General features: G+C 41.0%; 1 protein-coding gene and 1 pseudogene across 5 annotated transcripts in view; both read right to left on the minus strand.

Moving 5' to 3' along the window:
- Positions 1 to 9641, minus strand: part of EFCAB14 (EF-hand calcium binding domain 14) — a 33968-nt gene extending 24327 nt beyond the window's left edge. For 4 of the 5 annotated variants that reach the window (XM_037498365.2, XM_037498364.2, XM_037498363.2 and 1 more), the window contains exons 1-3: positions 8479 to 9442; positions 6901 to 7049; positions 1699 to 1844 (exon numbers count right to left, since the gene is read on the minus strand). In XM_037498365.2, coding sequence (XP_037354262.1) covers positions 1699 to 1844; positions 6901 to 7049; positions 8479 to 8660 — 477 coding nt within the window. In that variant the 5' untranslated portion in view covers positions 8661 to 9442. The other variant, XM_037498362.2, reaches the window with a different exon arrangement.
- A 7829-nt stretch (positions 9642 to 17470) lies between these two features.
- On the minus strand, positions 17471 to 18935 carry LOC119236750 (nascent polypeptide-associated complex subunit alpha-like; annotated as a pseudogene).
- Between the last annotated feature and the right edge of the window lie 3948 nt (positions 18936 to 22883).

A 22883-nucleotide genomic window follows, 5' to 3' on the forward strand; every position in this document is an offset into this window, starting at 1 on the left:
CTGGAAGGGTAAACTCCATGACTATTTATGTGGCATCCATGGTTTGTCTCAGTGGGTGTTGCTAGTTACCTCTCAGCGCTTTACTGTGGTCTACTTTCATTTGCTGTAATTTCTGGCCAAACTAATCATTTGCTCTGTGAAGACAGGCAAGGTCATAGTTTATCCTATTATTTTTTTTGGGGGGGGAGGGGGAAGAGTAAATACCTGTTCTTTTCTAATTACTAAGAGGATAAATGAAAACAACACTTGGTGCCACAACCCACCCATTATTTCATGAATAAGTTAAAAAAATAAAATAGAACTGAATAAAAAATAAAATACCATAAAGCATCATAATATTAAAGGTAAGCTACTGTTTTCAGAAATTTTTATTTCATTTACATATGTGTATGTATGAGTTCATTGGATAATGGTATACTGTGGGTTCCAGACAAAAGTATGAAATCTACTGGCCCAGGTCACTGATCTATATAAAAGATTTATTTTTATTTATTTATACAAGCACTGGGTACAGTCAGAAGAATGGGAGGGTGAGAGAATTCACCAGAGCCAGAGCGGGGAGTAGAACAGGCAGAAGGACCGAAGTACACTGCTGAGGGGAGCAGCGGGCGGCAGGGGAGGTCTGCGCGCCATGTGGGACCCTCCTCCGGTGGCCGGGGAGCAGCCGGGGATTGAACCGGTGCTGCGGAGGCTGCGGGCAGCTTCAACCGCTGCGCCACTGGGGAGGCCCCTGATCTATAGTCTTAAGTGCTGACATGGCCTGCCCATGTACTACAGCTTCAGAAATATTTACAATAACTTTATTTTAGCACAGTGTTCTCTGCCAGTGGCTCATTCTGAATAATATGACTCCACTCTGAAGAAGAGACTATGCTCTTATTCTCAGAGAGGGTGGCTTATCTATTCTTAACATTTGGTTGGAGGTCTATCATTCACTTGGTAGTTTTTTCTTTTCAATGAGCATGTCTTTCCTACTAAACTAAAAAAACTGGGATGTGTCTACAATTATCCAGTGGCAACTATGACATCTTATACATATTAGACGCTTGATCAACACCCTTTGAATAAGTCCTTTTTCTCTGGCAAAGTCCCTCATTTGTAATGCCTGCCTAGTGAGATCTGGCCAGTTTAGGGACTGGAAAGTTTTTGCTTGCCTGGCCAAAATATTTAACTAACTCTGTCATCTCCTGTGCTATTCTAGAATGACTATCATTAGTTGTGGATGGTGTCCAGAGTTGTTTCAGGGCAGTGTACAGAACCATACTCCAAAGCTGTGTCTGTAAGTTTATAAACTCTATTAAACAAAATAAGCTCCCATTAGCTAATAAAAATAGGCTATCCATTTTTTGCCAGCCTATTTATTTGGTATCTACACACTGCTTTTATTTGGTATCTACACACTGCTCTTTTATTTGGTACCTACACAATGCTCTTCAGGAAAAGCCGAGCCAAGCATTTCCAACTCCCTCTAAACTATTCTACTCAATAAGGCTGTTCTTTTGCAGAAAAGGTTAACATTTTAAATATTTGATAAATGTGTAACTATTACTTGACTTTAATGTGTTGGAATCACAGTATATAAAACACAACTTCTAAAAGATAAACAATCTGGAGCTCCATATACCTACAAATTCATTCTAAACAAACACAAGTAAATATTCATTGCTTACACAGATGTAAAAGTAATACTTTTGCTACCTGCTTATTCATTTCAGTGATGTTTATCCAGACTTTGTTCAATCCCAGTTCTCCAGATTCAATATTTTCAAGTTGTTTTTGTTTGCTGAGAAGTTCTTCATTAAGCTTGGGAATTTCTTGGAATGAGCTTTTCTGATTAGATTCCACTAAAAGTAAAAATAAGAACAATCATAAGTAGTCATAAAATTCCCTCATGGCTTCAAGATGAAAAATGGTCATAGAGTAGGAAATAAGTTAGATTCATAAAAGTTTAGTTCTAGGAGGATAATATCTGAATTCATGGCTATCAACCACACCATTCTTTATATAAATGTATGTTTTTAACATTAAAGTTTCATTTAAACCTGGGCTATTTTATTACTGGCAATATAGCTTTTATAAGTCAGGTGGCTAAAAATGCTAACAAAGAACATTAGCGGAGAGCTGGATTTGGATCTCAACGCTGTAATTTACTAAGTGTGATCTTAAATTACTGAAATTCTTTGAGCTTGGTTTCCTCATCTGAAAGGAACAGATAAAATTTACTTGACAGAATTGTTAGAATTAAGAGAAAGAATGGCTGTAAAGTAGTAAATACAGCTGGCTAGGTATACAATAAATGATAAATGTTAAGTACTGACCAATTCAATTGAGGAGTTTTTGATTAGTTAGTGAATCTTACTCCTTTAATACTGAAGCTAGCATAGTAAATGCTTATGTTTACTCTTTTCTCCTTCAAATTGGTCAAATGCAAGGTGGGCTTTTACCAACTCTCAAGAATTGTTACAAGGAACAATATTTTAAATCTTTTTCAAAAACAGCAGTGTTTTCTTAGATCAACTTAAAGCTCAAATGAAATAGGAGATAAAAGAACTTGTTAGGTGATGTATAAGGTGACATTTGACCTTTCTTTTGGAAAGCATTTCTCCTAAGTGGTTTAGAAATTTGCCAACCTAATGGCAGAGGTCTGAAAGAGTATTTTCTTTCTTTAAAAGTTATTTTCCTTTTCATGGAAAATATCGGTAATGGTGGTCCTCATGCAGTAAAACCTACATCATTTTTTTAAAAAAAAACCAGACTACTTAATTAGCACTCTTTAAAATAAAAAAACTGGCATAAAGAACAGATATAAAACTATTTACTAAAATGTAAGCTCCAAGACTTTCGTTTTGTTCATTTCTGTAGGCTCAGCACTTGGAATATGCCTGGCACTTTCAGGCACTCAGTATTACTGACTGACTTAGGCGGGCCTTTGCTTGCGTCCCAATTATGCTTCTCATCACTTATCTCTCCAATCTCCTTTCTAGCCAAGTTGATTTTCCTGACACACCAGCCTCTTTAAGCCTTGGTGACTCTGCACAAGCTATTTCTGAACAGATGCCCTTTGCTTGCCCCTTCTTCATGCCTATCACCTTTTAGCCAAATTAATGCCTTTCAAGATTTAGCACAAATAGCTAGGCCCCCATCTTGCACCACTCTTTACCACTCCAGACTCCCAAGCACTTAACACACTGTGCTGTAAATATCTGTGTCTCTTCCATCAGATTGACAGAGAGCTGCTTGAGAACAGGTCTTCTTTATGTATTCCCAGGGCCTACCACAGTGCCAGCTATACTGAAGCACTCAAATGCTTGTCCATGAAATAATTTAGGTTATGAAATGGAGTGAGTATTATCCTTTTAAGCTAAATAAACAAACTTCAATAGTCCCACAAAAGTAGGGAGTGGTGGCATACAGATGGCAAGTAAGCTCAGTATCTGAAAATTCAGAAATACAAGAAATCAGATAACTAAATTTTCAAAAGTATGTGACAAAGAATTTTTTAATAAATAAGACTTCCTTAAGTGCTTTTAATGTAACATTTGATTTACACATGGTATGCAGAGTATGTTCATTTTATACGGTAACAACATTTACTAGTGCTAGCATTTAGAATTTTGCTGCATTTGTTTTACATTTTTCAGTTAAGTTGTGAAGAAAAACTCATCCCACACATGTCTGCTATTCTTGGATGGTCAAATGTTCAAAGGGAGTGTGAGGGGTGGGGTGGTGAAGTGTGGGTGTGAGGTTCTTTCTTTCCTGCAGTCTCTAAGAATTAAGTAGAAGACATAAGTGGGAGAGGAAATAAGACAAACACATAACTTGGGTTACAATTATTAATAAACATATAAAGCTGACAAGCCCTTTGAACACTTTGGATCCTGAGGATTGTATAAGCCAAGAGAGGATCATATTCCTTATCTGATTTGGGGCTTTTTAGGAGAGACAAGCCCAATCAGGGCAACTTTATTACATAAGTAGGAGGAAAAACAACAAAAAAACAACACATGATTGCTAACTCAATATTCTTTCATCACGGAAAGCAACGATTTCATACTTAATATATAAATACTGAAGAAAGCTTAACCAGCTCTTTTCCTGATGGAGTGTTCTGCATAAACCCTTCAGATAGAACATACATAGTGCAAATAGCAACACTTTATATTTATATGCCTTTTTAGTTTCAATAAATTATTATGCAATTATTCAACTTGCTATTGAGCCCAGATCTGCATTCAGCCTTAATGCACACAAAAGACCCCGAAGCTCTCAGTCTATGGATAGCAAGGTGGCCTCAGGGAATTACTATACAGTTACGACAGATGTTGTAACAGAGGACTGCCCATAGTGCTTTGGTAGCATTAATACTTCTTTATGTTTTACAGGTGGGAAAATGAAGGCTCAAAAAGAATAAGTGATTTGACACAAGTATGAGCTGCTAGGATTCAACAAACCTTCTGCTCCAAAGACCAGCATTCTTGCTGGTATACTTTGGCTGTCAGAGGCATGCACATCCTAATGTCTTTGTTAACACAAGGCCATTTTTAAGTTTTGCATTAAATGACCAAATTGTTACTCTGCCTATTTGAATAGAAAAGGAGATGCCTGATTTATTAGTACTGTCCTTCTCTTCTAAATTCTTTTCCTTCACTCTGTACCATAGTTTCCCTTCACTTTGTATCACAGTTGAGTGACAAAGATGGATGATTGGGAACAGAATCTTCCTCAAAATAACTGTAGCCATCTTCTGAAGTACCTGGTTCTGGAAAAAGAATATTGGACTAAGAGTTTCAAGGCCAGCCAGTACTTTTAGCTTAAGAATCAAGTTACATCTTGACCACAAGGAGAAATAATAAGCCTCTCTGCTTTGTTTTCTATTTCAGACATCTCAGCAATCCTGCCTCCTATTCTTACAATGTCTTGGAAAATTTATTGAAATAAAGAACAAGGGGCTCTGAATTTCCCAAAAAGGCATTAATGCTAGGAGGTCTTATCTCAGTCAGTGACTTTCACTATCCTCTTAAAAAACAAGAAAAAATGAACTTACTGAAAAATATGTTAAGCAGACACAGCAAGACTGACTTCATTTAGCCAAGACAGTGGTTTTCACAAAAACTCTTGGGCAAGTAGTCCACAGCAGGCCAGCCTATGAACTGACTAGGCTATAGGCTCCATCCCCTAACCTCTCTTGGGAAGTCCTGCTTTAGACACTGTAAGTACTGGCAAACAAAAGCCAAAAAACAGCTCGACTGACAAATCTAAATCTGCTTCATTCAGCTGGCTGACAAATGTAGGTCCCAAGGGAATGTTGCGTAGTGGTAGAAAGCAGGTCTTATAGATCAGGGTATAATTTCTGGCATCCTCTGAATATATTATTTCCAGGGGTTGGTGTTAATGAGTGATTAATATGTACGTGTTGACTGCCTGCCTGCCAGGTCTATAACATATACACACTTTAAATATGTATCTTGAAACAAAGACATTCTCTGAAAAGCTCAGCAAAGGTATAAATTACACAAGTGTCCTATAAACAAAGGCACAGAACAATCAAAGAAAAGAATCCCCAGAGGATAGAAGTGAGTAATGTCTTGAAGTATATAAATAAACAATTGCTATTTGCGATCAAAACAAGCTGTAGCATAAACCTAGGAGGCCCAACTAATTACTGAGAGATGATGGCACAGCTGTCTTCAGTGAGTAAACATTGTTTCTGAGAACCTTGTTTGCAAGTTTTGATTATTACTTACAAATAAAACACTGACCTTAAAAACACCTTGCAATATTGCTAAGAAGACAAATTCTTTTTCACATAGTATTCTGATTCCACCATTTGAGAAAAGATAGGTCAGGGTGATTCTGGTAGAAAATTGTGGCTTACCCAACCCCATTCCCTGAATCAGAAATTCAAGATAATCAAGGTTAATATTTCAATATATTTTTTAAGGAGTATCACTAGAAACATCATTAACACACTAAGGATTAACTGTTCTTACGTAGGTTCAGAAATGAAAGAACTGAAGTTAGCAAAAAGAAGTTGGGGTAAAGGAAAGCTAGGATGCTGTGATCTCCTAAGGCCTAAGGTGGAGGTAAGGAAATAACTCTAATTCCAGTTCTGGGGCCAGATTCATCATGGCCTTAAAAAAAAGCCTGGTGGTCAGTCCCCTGCCACTACTAAGGTTAGAGTAGTTGAGATTAACTGGAAACTAGGTCCTTAGCTTAGAAAATTAACTCTTGAAATCCAGAATCAAAGATAACAGTATTGTTAACAGAAGAGATTTAGATTTTATCTGGTTGAAGCTTATTATGCAAATACAATTCTGGGGGGAAAAAAGAAAGTACTCTAGATGTGTAAAATACAACTATAACCTAGAGTATATAAAACGTTTCAACTTAAAAAAAGTATCAAACTTTAAAGACTCATAAGACAAGTATTTGTGACTTGGTACACAGTAAGCACTTCATAAATGCTGGCTATTACTATTACTGTTGCTTCCTATGCTCCTCTATCGTTTCCTAGGAGGAAAATGTTTGACAAATAACCCCACATTCTTCCTCAAATGGCTTTGTGAAGAGAAAGGGAATTGTCCAGTGTGGTCTAGGTGGAGATTAACCAAGGTTCTAGACTCTTGGACCTGGCATTCCCTTCTGTAACATAAGCACTGACTATAGTCCCATTATTTCAGTTGCTATTTGTCCCAATGGGGCATAAAACAGGCACTTTTCTGTTTAAAAACAGGCTTCAAAACAAATAGCTGTTAACATATTCAAGCTGACACCTTAGAAAAAGTATAAAAAAGCTAAAAAATGTGTAACTGCTTTATCAGAGTGGACAATACTCTTAATTTTGCCTGGAAAAACCTGGAAAAGGATCCAAAGTATACTCTGAAAAGGCTGACCACTTACTTGTCCTAAATTTTTCCTTGAGAGCATCCAGATCCTCCTTCAGGGCAACTTGCATCCACACCAAACCAACACAGGCCACGACACAGGCGGCAAGGATGATGAAAGCACAGAGGGGATAACAGATCTTGCAGCATCGTAAATAGTCTCCCCTAATCAGAAGAACAAATTCAAGCAGGAGAAGTGAGCATGAGTACAGCTCTACTGGAAATAGCACACATGTGTCCTCACGCAACCCCATCTTCTCTAATGAGTAAACAGTTGATTTATCAGGGAACATACTTAAATCTGTATAGCAGGTTGAAATGATTAAATGTGACCTGTGAAGAGTTCATCTACAGGCTACAAAAGTTTCAAATGCCACATGACATAGAAGGTATTCCCAAAGACCACAGGAAGCACCTGTGAGCACTGTAGCTCATGGCGATCATTATCAATTCAAGTCTAGAGACCAGTTCCAGTGAGGAAAGTGTAAAGACCAGAGCTTCTCTATAAATCTACACTGCTCTGTTAATGACCTATCTATTTCTCTCTTCAACATATACTCCAGGGGACCTTGTTTCAGTTTACTGAAACTTCATGAAGTTTTGAGCACGTTTTACCAGAAATAGGAACTGCAGATTTAAGTGGACACCTGGCACACTCTAGTTTATCAGCTTAGAAGGAAGGAAAGGTAGAAAGGGGTTTCGATTTCACGCTGAATTTCAAACAGCATTCAGGCACTAAACTAATCCAACAGGATAACTATTCCAGTTGAACTGTTCTATTTTATCAGACTTTCACATTCTCTCCCCCTACCCCCAGAATTAACCTTAATTACCTAATCTGACAAAGCTCATTAAAAATAAAACTTTTCCTTTAAAAAATAAAAGGATGCTGACATTCTCAACAATCCTCTAAGGACATAATCGCTTAGACTCCAACCACGCATCTACATCCTCAGTAAAACTCTTTGTAGTGTGTGCCCTGAAAGGGTCTGAGGGCCCCTTTCAGCCATTTCCCACCATGAATCCCAATTCCCACTGTCCTCAAAGCTCACACTTTATCTAGGTGGCTGCACCATCTAAAAGTGGTTTGGAGAAAAGCTGCCTCTTTATCTTCCCCTCCCTCCATCTACTCTCAAGGCTCACGTTTTCTATAATTTGTCCCACACCATGTTCCCCTGTTACCAACAACTCAAACTCACTAAGAGTGCAAAAAATAATTAATCTGCAGTTTAAAGGTCCCTATTTCTTCTATACTCTTACAAAAGGTGCAGTCCCCAAAGCTTCTCTGATTTAATGTCTCTAATGTTAGTTTCTTTGCTCCTCCCAAGTTGGTTTCTTTGGGCTCTCGGAACATTCCCTAAGTTCATACTTTTACCTTAGACTCAGTGCTTCTCTCTACTCTAGAGACAGATCTCTAACTTGTCCTTCATTCAGATCCTGACTCTTTTCCCTAAGGTGATTGTTCCTTCTTTACCTTCCAAGGCCTACATCCTTTTCTTCCTAAGAACTCCTCCTTCCCTTCAACTTACTGCCCTGGTAGACCAAGGTGCTGCCTTTCCCCCCTCCTCCCACCCCTCACCACTGCATAACTCACTTTACAAAGCGAGAGCGATTTCCAGCTACACCGAATTCCTCTTCCTCCTCGGAGCTGGACTCAGAGTCTGAGTCAGGAGGCTCAGTGCGAAGCAGGCGGTGGCCTGAGCCTTTCTTGGGCTTCTTTCTCCTGCTGTCCCCAGCCAGGCCGATCAATGCATTGAGCTCTTTGCGCTTTTTCATTTTCTTGTGGGGGGTGAGTGGAGCACCCACTCCTGAGCTGCCAGGTTCGTACCCGACGCCCAATTCTCTTGCTGCCTTGGAGCTGCCTTCCAGGGTTGGGAATCCTGGGCTAGAGCCCCCTGGTCACTCCCACCCAGGGGTGGGACAGACCAGATCCGCTGGGGGGCTGAAGACTGGAGACCAGAGGAAACTGTGACTCAGATGGGTAGGGGAAGTCACATAGAGATGGCCAGGGAGCTGGTGATCCAAATGGATAAGGCTCTGGGCATGGAGTACGAGTTACTTAAGAGGGTGTTAAGGGAAGCAATCTTTGTCTCTCGAGGGGACAGGAAGTCAAGAATGAGAGATTCTCATTCCTGATTAAGTAGATAATCTTTCTAAGGGTGCTTCAGGAGCTAGGCAACGATACAGATGGGTGTTTGTGTAGGATTTCCAATGGAGAGGGAAAAGAAACTTGTTCTTGACTGGGAGAAGAGGAGGAAGTACAGAGCAAGACACAGGGGACGCGCTGGTCTCTCGCTAGCTGGAGGTGGCAGCAAAAGGAGGCTCCTAGCGGCTACAACCCCGACACAGCCTGGGCACGAAAAAAATGCCCGGGTCTGGGACGATTACCGTCTTCCGGCCTTCGTCCTGAGTTTGAAGGGAGCCCGAGAGCGAGGAAGACTGAGAGCCCAGCTGGGAGGGCTTGGCTTGGGAGGTGCCAGACCCGCACTTGGGGAGACCCCAGCCGTGCACCTTGGGCCGGGAGGAGGGGGGCGGTGCTGAGGGGCGACCGCAGCTCAGCCCACCTGAAGCGCTCCCGCGCAGAGTTTGAGGTGTTCCGGCACGGGCAATTCTCGGCAACTCACACGCGCCGCCTCCACTCCAGCCGCGACTCCGGCTCCCGCTCCGGTTGCGGCCACGGGTGCTCTCGATAAGCTGGTGGCGGCGGCGGCGGCCGCGGGCTCCAAACCCGGGCCATCGCTCCAGCCCCAGCTCACTTCCCCTTTGGCAGCGGCCGCCGGCGCCGCCTGCCAGTAAGACACATTCCCATTGGCTGCCGTTCTGGTGACGTCACACCTGGGCGCGAGGGAAGGCGGGGAGGCGGGGCCTTAAAGGGGCCCGGGGCCCGGGCTCCGGGGAGGGTTGGGCCCCGCCCTCCTTGCGGGAAGGCCACGCCCCCAGGAGAGCCACCTGGGACGCGCAGCTCACCTGAGTCCCTGACGAGTTTTATTTCCTGATGATCTGGGGCGGGGGTAGGTACAGAGCACAGCTGCTCGACCTGCTTTGAAAATTTACCAGGTGTCCCGGCCCTCGCTCGTGAGCTGCACTTGCCCCACCTGGAGGCTCCGCCCCGCTGCCTCGCCCCCTGTTTATTAAAAGTTTAGACGTGTTACAGAGTAATCACCCGTTCGAACACATGAATTCATTCAAAATATATTTATTTAGAGCTTGCTATGTGTCAGGAGCTTTCAAGCGCTGGAGATACGGCAGTGAATAAACCACCGTCCCTGCTTTCCTGTGCTAGATTTAGCAACATGAAAAAAACGGGACTGTCTGTAAAGTTTACATTTCCAATAAACAACAATTTTTTTTTTAAATTGTATAAGTACGTCCCATGCAGCATCTAGGGCATCTGCAAAGTTAATTGGTTGTTTATATGAAATTCAAATTTAACTGTGTTCTGTATTTCCTATGCCAACCTTATCCCTCCAGTGTAGGGGAGCAACAACAGGTAATTATATAAAATGTCAGGAAGTGATAAGTGTTATTAGAAAAATTATAATATGATAAAATTATAATATAAAATTATAATATGATAAGGGATGGGGAATGCCTGTGTGATAAGGGGACATTTGGTTACAGGCTGGCAAGAAGGGAGGGAGTTGTGCAATGGCCACAAGGAAGGACTGACCTGGAGGACCTGGTGTGACTGGACCTGAGAGAGAAGAGGAGAGCAGATGGGGAATGAGGTCAGATAAGCATCAGGGGCCAGATCTCAAGGACCTTATTGACCACTGTGAAGACTTGGGGAAATCTTTGGTGCTTTAAGCTGAGAGGAGGATCACTTTGGCAGCTTCTTTTCTCTTTTGCAGCAGTCATTCACACTTTTGGCTATTGTGTGGAAAAACGAATCTAGAGAGAGTAAGGAACAAAAGAAAGCAATTTGTTACAGTCCAAATAGAGAAGATGATTGTAGACCAAGGTAGCAGCTGTGGAGAGGCAGAGCATTCTGAGTGCTTCTTAAAGAGACAATGCTAACATATCCGCTGATGGCTAAGCTGAAAAGTGTGAAAGAAAGAGGGTGAAAAAGTGTGAATGACTGCTGCAAAAGAGAAAAGAAGCTGAGATGGGGAAGAGCAAGTTTGGGGCAAATTTGAGAAGCCAATTCAATAATTGAATGGACCACTTGGTATAACCATTTGGAGTTCTGGGCAGAGTTTGGGACCTGAAACATACATTAGAGTCACCAGAAGTTGATGATATATAAAGCAAAGTGCTTTGAACTGCTTGAAAGAAAGTCACTTAAAGTATTTTCACACTTACGTTCTTATTGGGGCAATTTTCTATCTTTGTCTAGAGATAGCCACCCAAAGCCTGGCCTGTGTCTTATTTGTCTTTGTTTCTAGCCCTGTGACAGGCACCTAATACCAATGATCCAATAAATATGTGATGATTACATGAGTGGGCAGAAGCATATGAAAGTATGAATGGAGTTTCAGAAGCAAGAGAGCTGTGATTAAATCATGTGTCACATGCTTACTTGCTCTGTCAGCATGGACGTCACTTAAATTCTCTGAGCTTCAGATTGACCCTCTGCAAAATGGGATCAAACCTCTATTTCAGGGGCCTCCCTGGTGGCCTGGGGTTAAGTCTCAGCACACCACTGTGAAAACCCACCACTATGGCCTGGGTTCGGTCCTGAGTTCGATCCCCCACCAGGGAGCTAAACCACAGGGCATAGCAGACCTCTTCTGTCATGCCCGCTGCTCCTTTGAGTAGTGTGGTTCAGTAGATCTGCCTGTTCTGCTCCCTACTCTGTCTCTGGTGAATCCTCTCACCCCCTGCACCTTTGACCTGCACCCCAGTTCTTCTACACAAAAATAAATAAGATCTTAAAAAAATAGCTAGTGGCTATTAGCACATAACAGAACCTTTCTATTATTATAGTGGACAACTCTGCCCTTGTGCCTATGTGAAGGTCTGGGGATGGACAGGAATGGTCTTGACTTCAAGAACCATTTCACAAACACATCCTGTGGTCATGGGAAGCCGTAGGCAAAAGGTGACTGACCTAGGACCAACCTTCCCATGGCCCTCCTGTGTTGCAGATACCGTGTTCTCTCCAAGGGAAATGGCTGAGGAACCCAGGGGAGAGAGGCAAGGCCAAGGATACATCACCCAGCTGCAGCAACTTCTTCCAGCCAGAGCCTGTCCTCTCTGAGGAAGAGACCTCCTCTGGCACTGGCCGGTGGGATGGGTATGGGTGAGGGGGCAGGGAGGAGTGAAGCTGAGAAGTAAGGAAATTAATTCTAGATCTGTCTTAGAGTCTCTCTGTCTGCCTGTTTGTTTATTAATCTATAGATAACACCCTCCTCCATTGAGTAAACATCCTATGTTGAGTCACCCTCTAAATGAGGCTGGTCAGGTGTTTCTCTTCTTTTAGGAGCTCTTAGAGGCTCTTAGAGCTCTTAGAGGGTGGGAGAACACGCAAGTGTGAACTCATTCTGGAGGGGTGGAGGTGAGAAGAGGCAGGACTACTATGAACTGAAACTCCAAGTCCCCGGTGCAGCCTCCATTGTTCCTTCGGACATGACTTACAAAACACAGATTCAAAGATAACATTATTAAGATTTTCAAGTTGAAGGCCACGGAACATAAATTCCCAGTTGTGGGACACCTCTTCGAGGGGACCCTCTGCACCTGCCCTGGTCACCCATCCATTCAGCTCTTCCTGATAGCACCTAACTCACTGAATAACTCTAAATAAGTTTTTTTGCCTGACCCATAATATGCCAGCTGTTCCATTATTGTCATTAATTATTAAATATGATATATTAAACATCTTCATTTACTAATAGAAAATGCTGCTTCCGTTTGCTACAAAAATATTTTTGCCACCATCTTTCTTGGAATTTGACTATAGTTAAAGTTGTGTGTGTGTGTGTGGGGGGGGAATGGAACAGAAATGAACACTTAAAAATATTTAGGTATCACGCATTTTTGTGTTAATCTTCACTGAGATAAACTAACTCTCACGAGACAAGCATCTTATTCTCACTCTAACCAAGAAGGAAATTGATGTTCAGAGACTGAAAGAGGCTTGTCCAGGGACACAAAGCTCATCAATGATAGATGCTGGGGCTCTAGATCTATCTGCTGCTGAAGCCTGAGTTCTGCACTTGGTGCCCAGCACCATGGTGGGAGAGCCCACTGCCCCGGGCCTCTGCTCACAGAACATCTGGGAAGGGAACACCAGATGACGCCTCTTCTCCCAAGATGGCCACATATGCTTCCCCTGGCCCCTTCCCCATTATTCTTGCTACTGTGCAGGCAGCTGCATCCTGTACCCTGATGAGAGGCCTAAGGACAATGGGAAAGGGAAGGATTGGGTGGTAGGAAAGGGGCCTAGCTCCAAACTAAATAATTGTTTCTCTCCCGGTGGGTCCCCAGCAGCCGGAAGCAGCAACTGGTTCCCAGCATTATTGTTGGCAAAAGTGAGGGCTGCCTCTGCTGGGATTCCCCTTCTATTCTATCTGTAGCTTCTTTGGAGTTGCTGTAACCTTTTGTGTCCTGGCTGTAGTATAACCAGTTTCCCCATCTAACTTGTGTCTTAGGCACCTAGGGCTTAGGACTGGTGGGGCCTCAAGGACTGTTTGCTGAATTAAATGATTGGAGGAGTAGTTAGGACCTTAAAGAGTTTTCAGACATTGTCCTTCATCTTGGTGGATCTATCATCCATCCATCTATCTGTCTGTCCATCCATCCAACAAACCTACCTCGAGGGAGCCCCTGAAGTGTGTGAGGTCCTGTGTGGGGCCCTGGAACACACTTGTAATATTCAGGCTGTATCCTGCAAGATTTCCCAGGGAGCAAGCAATGGCCTCTGGGACAAGTGCCACAGAACAGGTTTATAATGGAGGAAAAGAAGCAAATCTGGAGTGACTATTTTTCTTAGGATGAGAATGGTAATCCTAGGAGAGAATCATGCCTCCAGTGCCCAGTGCCCCTGCCCAAGTTCCTGTCCTCTTCCAGCTGGAGAGTGGAGAGTTGAGAGTGTTGCAACTGGCATGGGACGAACCCTGGACCACCCGCCAACTGTGTGATCTGAGGCAGTTCCTTTTCTTCTCTCAGCCTGGCTCCTCTTCTGAAAATGGGAACTAGTAACAGTCACTTCCTGACAGTGCTGTAGGAATGATTAAATTTAAATGGTGACATTAGAGGCTTCAAGGGAGTGGATAGGTAGACCAGGAAACAGCCCTCTAGGAAATCCCATTTGAACCAGGAAACTTAAATAGTACAAGCTGGAAGAGAAGGTGACAGAATCTTAAAGGTAGGGCTCTTCTGACTGAAAGAGGACGCTCTGTGTGTGTGTGTGTGTGTGTGTGTGTGTGTGTGTGTGTGTGTGCTACTTCCATCAAGGCTGGGCTTTTGTGGACGAAGGAGTAAATGATGGCAGACTGAGCCATTTGGGGCTAAAGCAGAGCTAGGCAAGGCTGTTGGGGCCCCCTGAATCCTACTGACTTTCTTTATCTGAGTCTGTGTAACACTCCAGCTCCATCATACCTAACCTCCTTACCTGGGAAGATTGGCACTAGGGAGACAATAGACATTCACGACCCTGTGCTGCCCTCTGCTGATATTTTGGACAACTGCACTTCTTAAGTGGGAGCAATTTCCATTTACAGAAATAAATCTTGTGTCCAACCCTCATAGAAATATTTCTGGTGTTTAGAACAGGTGTGTGTGTGTGTGTGTGTGTGTGTGAGAGAGAGAGAGAGAGAGAGAGAGAGAGCGAGAGAGAGCGAGAGAGAGTGAGAGAGAGAGCGAGATAGAGATAGAGATAGAGAAAGCTTAACAACTTATGTATAAAATCTGTATACTAAAGCTACAATGTATTGTTGAGAGGCCAAAATAAGACTTAAATAAATTAAGACATGTACCATGTTCATGGATTGAAAGACAATATTGTTATGATATCAATTATTCACAAATTGACCTATAGAGTCAATACAATCTTAAGCAAAATGCAAGAAGCGTTTTTTTTTTAAAGAAATTGACAAGCTTGTCCTACAATATACATCAAAATGCAAAGAACCTAGCATAGTAAAGAGATTTTTGAAAAAGAACACAGTTGGAATATCCACATTCTTTGATTAATAGAATGCAAGAATAATCAAGGACTTAATAGAATGCAAGAATAATCAAGATTGGAGGGAAGGGAGGGATAAAATTGTGTGAAAGTCTGGGGAGAAAGTATTTCAAGCAGGGAGAAAAGGAAATACAAAGACCCTAAGGTGAGAGCACATTTGGTACATTTGAGGAACAATTAGGACACACCAGTATGGCTGCAGCAAAATGACCAGAAGTAGCAGGAGATGGGGTTAGACAGGCAACAGAATACCTGGGAGTCATGTAGGCTATTGTGAAGATTGTGGATTTTACTCTGACTTAGGAAACCATTAGAAATTTTGATAAGATAAACTATGCAATCCTACTTAATGTTTTAATAGGATCTCTCTGGCTGCCATGTTCAGAATAGAATCAAAGGGACAAGGGTAGAAGCAGGTTTAAAAGCTACTGTAATAATAAGAGATGATGGTAATTTGAATCAAGGAGGAGGTGGTAAGAAGTGTTGGTTTATGGACACATTTGGAAGGCGGAGATGACTGAATTTGCCGATGAATTAGATGTGGGTTATGAGAGAAAGAAAGGAAGGAAGGAAGGAAGGAAGGAAGGAAGGAAGGAAGGAAGGAAGGAAGGAAGGAAGGAAGGAAGGAAGGAAGGAAGGAAGAAAAGAAAGAAAGAAAGAAAGAAAGAAAGAAAGAAAGAAAGAAAGAAAGAAAGAAAGAAAGAAAGAAAGAAAGAAAGAAAGAAAGAAAGAGAAGGAAGGAAGGGAGGACTCAAGCGAGCAGGCAAAGGTAAGGCTCAAACAACTGGAAGATGGAGTTGCTAATCACTGAGATGGGAGGATGGTGGGAGAATCATTTGGCGAGGGAGAGATCAAGTGTTCCGTCATAGACCTGGTAAGTTTGAGAAGTCTATTGGACATCCAAGTGGAGCTCTCAAGTAGTTAAAGACATGAATCTAAAGTCCAGGTAGAAGTCTAGGTTAGAGATATATTTAAAATCATGGAACGGGATGAGATTACTACAAGGATGAGTGGAAATAGAAGAACTCCAAGTACCAAGTCTTTGGAAGTATCTTCCAACATTTAGAGTTTGAGGGAATAGAGGGGCTCATTAGAGTAGCAGGAGGGAACTCTTTGCTTATGAGCAAACGTGTGTAGGAACAGGTGGCCAATAATGTCAGAAACATGGGCAGGGGAAATCATGAAGAGCTGTGAAAGCAAGATTAGGGGTTTAGTAAACGTTTTCTAAAAAGACGGAGTCATGGTCTTTTTCATGGTCAAGCTGTAGAACGAACTGGAGGTTAGGGTGGGAGAAGCTTGTAGGCAAGAAGACTAGGGAGGATACAAGAGCAATCATGAAGTCATCATATCAGGCTAGATCTGTGCTGATGGTTTTTGGATCTGTTTCCTGGCTTTGGAGTGCCCAAGCCTGGAGTGTCAAAGTCTGACAAAGATTCCAGTTGAGTCTCCTGGCTCAGCCTGAACCCCAAGAAGTCAATTTCGTTGGCCTCTGTCCATGGTGCTGGTCCATAATTCCCTCATGCCCTCTCCCTCTCCTTCCCCTCCCTGTCTCTCTCTTTCTCTCTCTCCCCGCCCACTCCTTCTCCACTCTTGAAAGCACATCTGCCTTCTTATCTAAGCCTTCCAATCTAATCCTGGCACTGAATCAACAAGCTCTGTATAACTGCACATGTGGCCAGAGACCCAGAGGTATTGGGTTCTGATAAAAGATGGTTTGGGGCCTATGGCTGGCTTGACCTCTGTTCGTATCTGTCAGATCATAGTTGCTTTGATGAAGTCTGACTGGTCAGACAGATTGAGAAAACTTTATACCTTGGGAATGGAGGGCCCTGACCATTTTCCTAGACTCCATACAACCCCTATGTTTGAAACTGTTGGATGTAGTTCAGCATCTGAATAGTTCCTTAGTCTTGTTTCTCAGAGTGGCCTAGTTTCCACTGTGCTCAGCAATCACCCTTAGAAACCAAACTTTCTGTCTTTGGTCTTTGTGTGTTAACTTTTCCTGAAAAGTCCTTTTATGCTTCCTTCCCCTGGGTAAATCCTAAATGTTTTTCAATGCTTAGCTTAGTTGTACCTGATCCTAGAAAGCCTTCCTTGATGCCTCCCAAATCATTTAGGTGTTTTTCCTCCTCTTCCTCTTCTTTTACTTTTTTTTTCCATCCAAAAAAAGAAGTCACAACTCTGTTCATGACAGAAACAATATAAATTTAAAACCAAGCTGCAGTTACACTTTTGAAACACCCAGAATAGGTCCTTCTTTTAAAATGATTTTTTAAAATTTATTATTTTTAAATTTTATATATTTTTACATCATTTTTCATTTTTGCACAATGTACGCATTTTCATCTTGGTTAGAGTCCCCGTACACTTCCCACCCCCCTGTTTTTATCCTACTCCCTCCTCCCCACCCTGTATGTAGTGTGTCTCTGGTTTATAGAAAAAAAAAGGAAAAAAAATATTATGTTGTTAATTTCATAATAACATTCACAATATCATTACTGTATTTCTTCAGAACTCTAACTGCTTTTGCTTTTGATTATTTCCTTATGACACAACCAATTTTATTCCCTTAACTTCCATAAGTTCAACCTCTTCCTCTTCACTTGCTTCTTGTACAGTTGGACTCTGCCTGGTTTCCTGAATGTTTGAGACAGTTTCATTTTAAACTGTGAATTTCTCAGTAGCTGCTTGCTGTGCTGTTGAGATAATCCTTGATCCTGGCTTCCTCCCACTATGTAGGTATCTGAAGCTGGACACATTTAGATATCTGATTTTGTGATGTCTACACAAGGATATTCTTAGATTTATGCATAATGATTCCAGTAACCCCTGCATCCTGTCTAAGACCCAGTTTGGACATAGTCTTTCATACCTTCTTTTTATTCCAGCCTGTATTGCTTTACTGATTTGTTCTTTTTTCTGTCTGCCACTAGTTTATATAACTATATAAATTTGGGAGTATAACTTCACATCTCCATATGGGTACATGCCTCACTCACTCTTCACCAACTCTTCACAGCCCTATTACTTTCCCTCTCCTACACCATCTCTCTTCCTCCCATCCCTCTGGGGACTGGTATATTTTTCATCGAGTCTAAGAATTATTCTTGTTGTTTTGGCTGGTTGTTGTATTTGGTTATTTATATTCCACAGGTGAATGACACCATCCAGTAGCTTTTGCTTTCTGAGTTATTTTACTTGGCTTTTGCTTTCTGAGTTATTTTACTTGGCATAGTCACCTCAGGATCAATCCATTTTTTCCCAAAAGACACTTTTTCGTCTTTTTCCAAATAGCAGAGTAGTCTTCCATTGAGTATCTACTCCACAATATTTTTTTATCCATTCACCTGTTGATGGGCATTTAGATTGTTTCTATGACTTGGCTGTTGTGAATAATGCTGCCATGGACATAGGGGTACATAAATCTTTTTGTATTTGGGCTTTCACATTCTTTGGGCAAATATCTAGCAGTGATATTGCTGGATCATTTGGTTTTTCTATTTTTATATTTTAAGGATGCTTTATACCATTTTCTGCCAAGGTTGCACCAAATTATATTTGGAATATACCGTTTTTTCCTCTACATCCTCACCAACATTTGTTGTACCCAGTGGTTTTCATATAGGCCAGTCTCATAGGGGGTGAGATTTGCATTTTTCCTTATAATAATTGATGTTGAGCATATTTTCATGTGCCTGTAGGCCACCTGAATATCTTCTTTGGAAAAGTGTACTGACTGGTTCTTCATCAATTTCAGCTGCTGCTGCCAGGTGGGCTTGTGTGGTTGCCTATGAGGACTCCTGTTCCTCGAACTCTGGAACTGATTCATCACTGTCAGATTCTGTTCCAGATCCTGTCTCAGCCTGGGGCTGTGGAGATTCCTGCTCTGTGGCACGAATGATTTCTGTGGCTTCACCCAGCATTTTGTGCAGGGGGTTTGGGGTGGGGAATGCAGAGCCAAGATGACAGCAGAAAGGGCGAAGCCTCTTCTTGTTAATTGACACTCGTTGCACAAAATTGACTGATCTAAACACTTCGCTCATGACACTGTCATCAATAGTTCATACACAGACTTCTTATCCTCCCTCCCTCCCTCCTTCCCACTTTTCTTTCTCTGTCTCACATACACACAAACTCACAATCCAATCCAAGAAGAAACATCAATAATAATTACATTTAAGTGTCCATTCTATGTAAATACCATCCTGAATTCACAGACGCTTAAATATATATGTATATATAGTTTTTTTAGTTTTAGTTGTTTTTTGAAATTTATGAAAAGAATGTCATGCTGCATGCAATCTTTTTTTTCTTTCAACAAAATGCTACCAAGTTTCATCCAAATTGTAATATGGGCTGTAGTTCATTCAATGTTGCTGCCATGTACAAAATAATTCTTTTGTGCAAATGCGTCAAAATTTATTTATCCATTTTCTTGTTAGTGGGCTTTGGAGTTGTTTCTATTATTTTGTTATACAAGCAATACTGCTAAAAATATTGTTGTACATATCTCCCTGTGCATGTCTCCTTGTATACACATGTATATTTATCTTACAATAGAATTTCTGGGTTGTAGAGCATATGGAGCTTCAACTTTACAAGACAGTACAAATTGTTGTACAAAATGACTGTGCCAGTTTACACTCTTACCAATAACATAAAATGTGATGACTGACCCACATTCTCTGACATTTTCTATTGCCAGACTTAATTTCTGTAAATTGAAATAAGTGTTGAGATTTCACTAGTCTTTATTTTCATTTGCATGATTAATAATAAGGTTGAGCAAATGTTTATTAAGATATGATTTTCTTTTCTGCAAAATGCTAAATTATGACTTTTGTTCCTTTTTCTATTATCTTTCTTTGTCTGAGAGATTTTAGATCCTTGATATAAATCCTTTGTTGGTTATCTGTTATAATTATTTCCTTCCAGTTTGTAAATTGGTGCTTTTTTTCCCTTTTGTAAACTGAAGTAATTATTTTTCTATGGTTCAATTTAATGTCTTTCTTTATGATTAATGATTTTCTTAAATTGCTTAAGAAATTAGTCCCTAGATCAAATTATAAACATTAATCAATATTTTATTAATTCAATATTTTATACTGAATTATTAAAAAATTTTATATTTTCTATTTTGGTTCTTAGCTCAACTTAAGTGAATTTGCATATGGGACAAAGTTAAGATCCAATTTCACAGTTTTTTGTTTCTATAATATTGTATGACATGTCTGTTTTTGATTATTTATTCTAGTTCACATTGGTCAATTTGTAGCATCACTCTATCTTAATTGCCATAATTTTGTGTGTTGAGGTAACTGGTGGGGCAAGTCCTTGCTCCCTCTTCTTCTTCAGAAATATCTAGGATATTCTTGGCCCCTTCTTTTTCATGATAATTTACAATCAATTTGCAAAGTTTGATTAAAAACTGTCAGGATTTTAAAAGGTTGCATTGAATCTAAAATTAAGTATTTCCATTTAGAAACATGGAGAGATAATTTTTCCACTTATTCAGATCTTTCAGTTAGGTTTTTCCCAACCTTTTTTTGGGGAACAATGTCAAGGTTATATAGAATAACCACAAGAGTAGCAAATCAACACCCACATGCCCTTAAAACATATGCTTTTGGTCTCTATATTTATGTAAGTATTAATATGTTCTTTTATTCCGAACCACTTGAGAATAACTTATTCTCAAATTATGAAACTTTTTTTTTTTAGATATATTTATTTGTTTATACAAGCACTGGATACAGTCAGAGGTGCAGAAGGATGAGAGAATTCACCAGAGCCAGAGCGGGAGCAGAACAAGCAGACTAACAAAGTATGCTGCTGAGGGGAGCAGTGGGCACGGCAGGAAAGTTCTGCGTGCAATGTGGGACCCTCGCCGGTGGCCAGGGATCGAACCGGCGCTACAGAGGCTGCGGGCAGATTCGCAGCCCAGCGCTCAACCGCTGTGCCGCCAAGGGAGGCCCTCAAATTATGAAACTTTACCTCCAAATATTTCTGCACACAATGCCCAAGTACACAGACATTCTCCTGTGTGAACACAACGTAATTATAACACTCAAGAAATTTAATATTGATGCATATTATTCTCTAATATATGAGCCATATTAAAAAGTCTCTAATTGTTCCCTTAATGTCCTTCATAACTGATTTTTAAAAAAATCAGGGTCAAATTCAAAGCTTTCACACTGTATTTAATTGCCTTATCTTTTTCTTCCCCTTTAATCTAGATTGGTTTCCAGTCAGTCATTGACCTATGCAAATTTTGTATTTAATGTTATGTTTTAAAGTACAGGCCAGTTATTTTGCAAAAGTATCCTTCAATTTAGATTCAAAATGATTGTGCCAATATATGCTCCCTCCAGTAATTGTTGTATGATTGCTTCCCATAATTAGATTCAGGTTAAACAAGGACTATGTCACCAAGTGCCCATCTCAGTGTATCACATCTGAGGGCACATAAGGTCATTTGTCTAATTATAAGTGATGTTAGATTTGATCATTTGGTTAAGGAAGTATCTTTCAGTAATCTTGTCTAAGAATTTGCAAATAGATATTACACAACTTTTAGTTACACTTATGTCTACTGCTTTATAATTTTGTTGCTATTATAGATGTCATCATTTAAATTTTATGCCCTAGGCAATGGTTTGTTGCTAAAGAGTAGAAATGTTCTGACCTTTGTATACTGACCTTACATCCAGTTGACTTGCCACAAGCTAATAATTCTAATAATGTATCTGTAGATTTTTGTTTTATTTCATTTAATGCAGACAGTCATATCATGCACATGCTTTATTACTCCCTTTCCAGTTATTTTTGCTTGAATATCTTTTTAGGGCTGACATTTCTCCTTTGAGCTCTCGAAGTCCCTGTGTTCCCTCAGACATGGCAGTGGTACTGCATTATTACTATCTATAATATTGTAGACATGTCTATGTCTACTCACTGAGAATTCTGTGATGACATAGATTGATTGGTCTCTGAATCCAGTACTCAATAAACCTTGACCCAGAATGAAAGTTCAGGAATAATAACAATCACCTGTTGAGAACAGTGCTATGTGTTTTATATAAATAATTTTATTTAATCTTCCCAATAACACTACAAGATGGGTACAATTATTATCTACATTTAACTGAGGAAACCGAGGGCCTCCCCTGGTGGCGCAGCGGTTGAACACTGGGCTACGAAGCTGCCGTGGCCTCTGCAGTGCCAGTTCCATCCCCGCCCACTGGGCGAGGATCCCACATGGCATGACAGACCTCTCCTGTTGTGCCTGCTGCTCCCCTCAGCAGTATGTTTCATAAGTCTGCCTGTTCTGTTCCCCACTCTGGCTCTGGTGAATTCTCTCACCCTCCTGCGCTTCTGACTGAACCCAGTGCTTGTATAAATAAATATTTAAATAAATATTAAAAAAAAAAAAAGAGGAAACCGTGACTCAGAAAGTTTAAACCACTTACCAAAGGCATCAAGCTATCAAGAGGCAGAGTTTAGATTTGAACCCAGATCTAACTCCTGAAACTTTTCTCTTAATCATGATTTTTTTACTGATTCTCCAATGAGTTAATGAGTGAATGGGCAGGTGGAAGGAAAGAGGTGCCACCTTTAGTCTCCAGAGATTTTAGGGGGATCTCTTGGGATCCCTCTTTCCTTGCTGGAAAGAACACCAAGTTTACTGGTTTGGGTCACCCAGGGAAACCCAGTGTTCTCTCCCCCAACACAGTGAGGACCATCTTACATTCTGGGGTCCCTTTACTGTTCTCAGGGGCAATAACATTGCAGGGGTTCAGAATCTAGCCAGGCCATCACAGGGGATGTTATCCGGAGACAGTTGTTACCAATTCAGGCAGAGAGATGGG

This window comes from Talpa occidentalis, unplaced genomic scaffold, assembly GCF_014898055.3.
Source record: "Talpa occidentalis isolate TD23 unplaced genomic scaffold, MPIMG_talOcc4v2.1 talOcc4.9, whole genome shotgun sequence".
NCBI lineage: Eukaryota > Metazoa > Chordata > Mammalia > Eulipotyphla > Talpidae > Talpa > Talpa occidentalis.